General features: G+C 35.3%; 1 protein-coding gene across 1 annotated transcript in view; it reads right to left on the reverse strand.

Moving 5' to 3' along the window:
• Positions 1-176, reverse strand: part of LOC110025669 (aquaporin TIP4-4-like) — a 3,230-nt gene extending 3,054 nt beyond the window's left edge. The window contains exon 1 of the mRNA XM_020726275.1: positions 13-176. Within this exon, the coding sequence (XP_020581934.1) occupies positions 13-136 (124 nt within the window). The 5' untranslated portion in view covers positions 137-176. The remainder of the gene's footprint in view (positions 1-12) is intronic.
• Positions 177-2,748: the final 2,572 nt, after the last annotated feature.

Here is a 2,748-nt window from a genome sequence, read left to right on the forward strand (position 1 = left end):
GATAATAAGTACCGGAGGCCAGGGCGGCGCCGACGGTGGTGAAGACGAAGAGGAAGGTGAGGAAGAGTTCGCCAGCGGTGGAGCGGAGGAAGTAGAGGTCTATGTCGCTGAGCTTTTGGGCTAGTTTGGTGAGCATGGTTTGGGGATTTTGTGAGATTGGGGAGAGGAGGGGGAGGAATTTTATGAAGTGAAGTTTGAGTGGGGGTTATTTTCATAAAATTATTTAATTAAGATAAGTATAACATTTGGCATTTAATTCTTATCTTTTGGGATGTCTAAAACGTGAAATTTTATATTTTAAACTTATTTTTTATCATTGGGCACAAATCTCGATGTATGTTTTGAACTATAAATATTTCAGATTTAAATTCTAGGACCCTGATTTCAATAAATTTATAGTTAAACAAACTGTCTCGACAAGAGGAACGCGATTATATTAAAATTGGTTTAATTCAAGTCAAAATAGGTCGAGATCAAGTCATTAAAGTATATTAGGAAGCTTTGGTTCGCCAATTGATAGTCAAATGAACTTCAAATTTGCATGCTTATAACCAAATAAAGTGTCTCAACTTATAGTCAAATTCCAAGGTGCAATCACAAAGTCCATGATGCTAACCTCTACTTAGTTTCCCAATGATACACCATCATACTAGTGAAGAAACTTCCTTAACACCACTTGAAGATCATGTACGAAGAATGGAGAAGCCTTAAAATGAGATCCTCCAATTTTATGTGATGCTCGACAACTGACAATTGTGCATTCCAAAGGGGCAACTAAAATCAATAGACCAGAGGCATGCAATTGGCACTACTAGCTCTACACATCCACCTCCCATTTTCCTGCATTTCTAAGGAAAGGCTACAAAGGATTTGCTTTAAGAAAAAGATTTTAGATAAGTATTGTTTGCTTATCAGTGTTGTATGAACTTTTTGTTATATATGAAATTTGTGTTTTGTTATTTCTTTCTCATGAAGTCTGAGTAGTTCCCTCTATCATTCTCCCTACTATGAGATATGGTAAAATGAAGAGATAAAATGAATGTGCCAATATAAAGTTGTAAAATAAATTGTTGTGATTTTTTAACTCCGAACTTAATTTGCGTTTCGATCTAGCCAATTGAACTATTAAAATGTGTTGTGAAACATATGATCCTGGAAATGAAGTATGAGTTCTACAATAGAGTAAGGATCACATTTGATTCCATGAAGGAGAACATTGTTTATGGAATTTACTGCAAATAAATAAGGAAATATGCTTTATTGGGTGTAGAATTGGAGAACCTTTAGGGTGGTAGACTAAAATCTTCAATTCAGTCTTAGTGTTTAAAAACTAAAGCGAGAGCTAGCCTTCAGGTGAAGGAAAGTGGGAGTTCTGGAGTGGGAGCCGGTATCCTCCTAGCTTAGCCACAGATTTAGGGACCAAACATTGAGATTAGCTAATGATTTTCTATGCACTGTATTAGGGTAGAGAATTAAAATTGCTCATATTTGCCACAATATTTGGGGAGAGGAGGGGGAGGAATTTTATGAAGTGAAGTTTGAGTGGGGGTTATTTTCATAAAATTATTTAATTAAGATAAGTATAACATTTGGCATTTAATTCTTATCTCTTGGGATGTCTAAAACGTGAAATTTTATATTTTAAACTTATTTTTTTATCATTGGGCACAAATCTCGATGTATGTTTTGAACTATAAATATTTCAGATTCAAATTCTAGGACCCTGATTTCAATAAATTTATAGTCAAACAAACTGTCTCGACAAGAGGAACGCGATTATATTAAAATTGGTTTAATTCAAGTCAAAATAGGTCGAGATCAAGTCATTAAAGTATATTAGGAAGCTTTGGTTCGCCAATTGATGGTCAAATGAACTTCAAATTTGCATGCTTATAACCAAATAAAGTGTCTCAACTTATAGTCAAATTCCAAGGTGCAATCACAAAGTCCATGATGCTAACGTCTACTTAGTTTCCCATTAATACACCATCATACTAGTGAAGAAACTTCCTTAACACCACTTGAAAATCATGTACGAAGAATGGAGAAGTCTTAAAATGAGATCCTCCAACTTTATGTGATGCTCGACAACTGACACTTGTGCATTCCAAAGGGGCAACTAAAATCAATAGAACAGATGCCTGCAATTGGCACAAATAGCTCTACACATCCACCTCCCATTGTCAAGCCTAGCAATAAGCCTCTAACATCTATAGAAAATGTAGTTCAACCTCATGTAATTTGTAATGAATTACGATGCCTTGTACATGAAAATTTCCTTTGAGGGATAAAAGCCTTTTCTCGACTTAGCATGGTTCTTAGGAGCCTTTACCATTAGCTGAGACTATCCTTCAACACCCTATTCCAACAAGATTTAAGCTTCTAAGCTTGATTCTTATGATAAGATGTCTGACCTGTATGAACACATTGATCACTTCAGAATAATCATGCATATATGAAGAGCCTCTAATGCACAACTTAATTAAGTTTTTCTTGAGACTTTTAAAGGCTAAGTAAGCACTTGGTTTTATTCACTCTCAGGGGAAGGATCCATACCTTATTTGAGCTCACTAAAGTGTTTATGGAGCAATACATCATGAATCAAAGAACTCTCACAACTCGTCTCACCTTTCTGGGATTCTTCAAAATGAGGGAGAGTTATCAAAGGATTATTTTTTGAGATTTTTTTATTGAAGCTCATCAAATCTCAAGAGTAGATCCAAAACTACTGAGAGGTGTTTTCTTGAG

The sequence above is a fragment of the Phalaenopsis equestris genome, unplaced genomic scaffold (genome assembly GCF_001263595.1).
Source record: "Phalaenopsis equestris unplaced genomic scaffold, ASM126359v1 Scaffold000321, whole genome shotgun sequence".
In the NCBI taxonomy this organism is placed as follows: domain Eukaryota; kingdom Viridiplantae; phylum Streptophyta; class Magnoliopsida; order Asparagales; family Orchidaceae; genus Phalaenopsis; species Phalaenopsis equestris.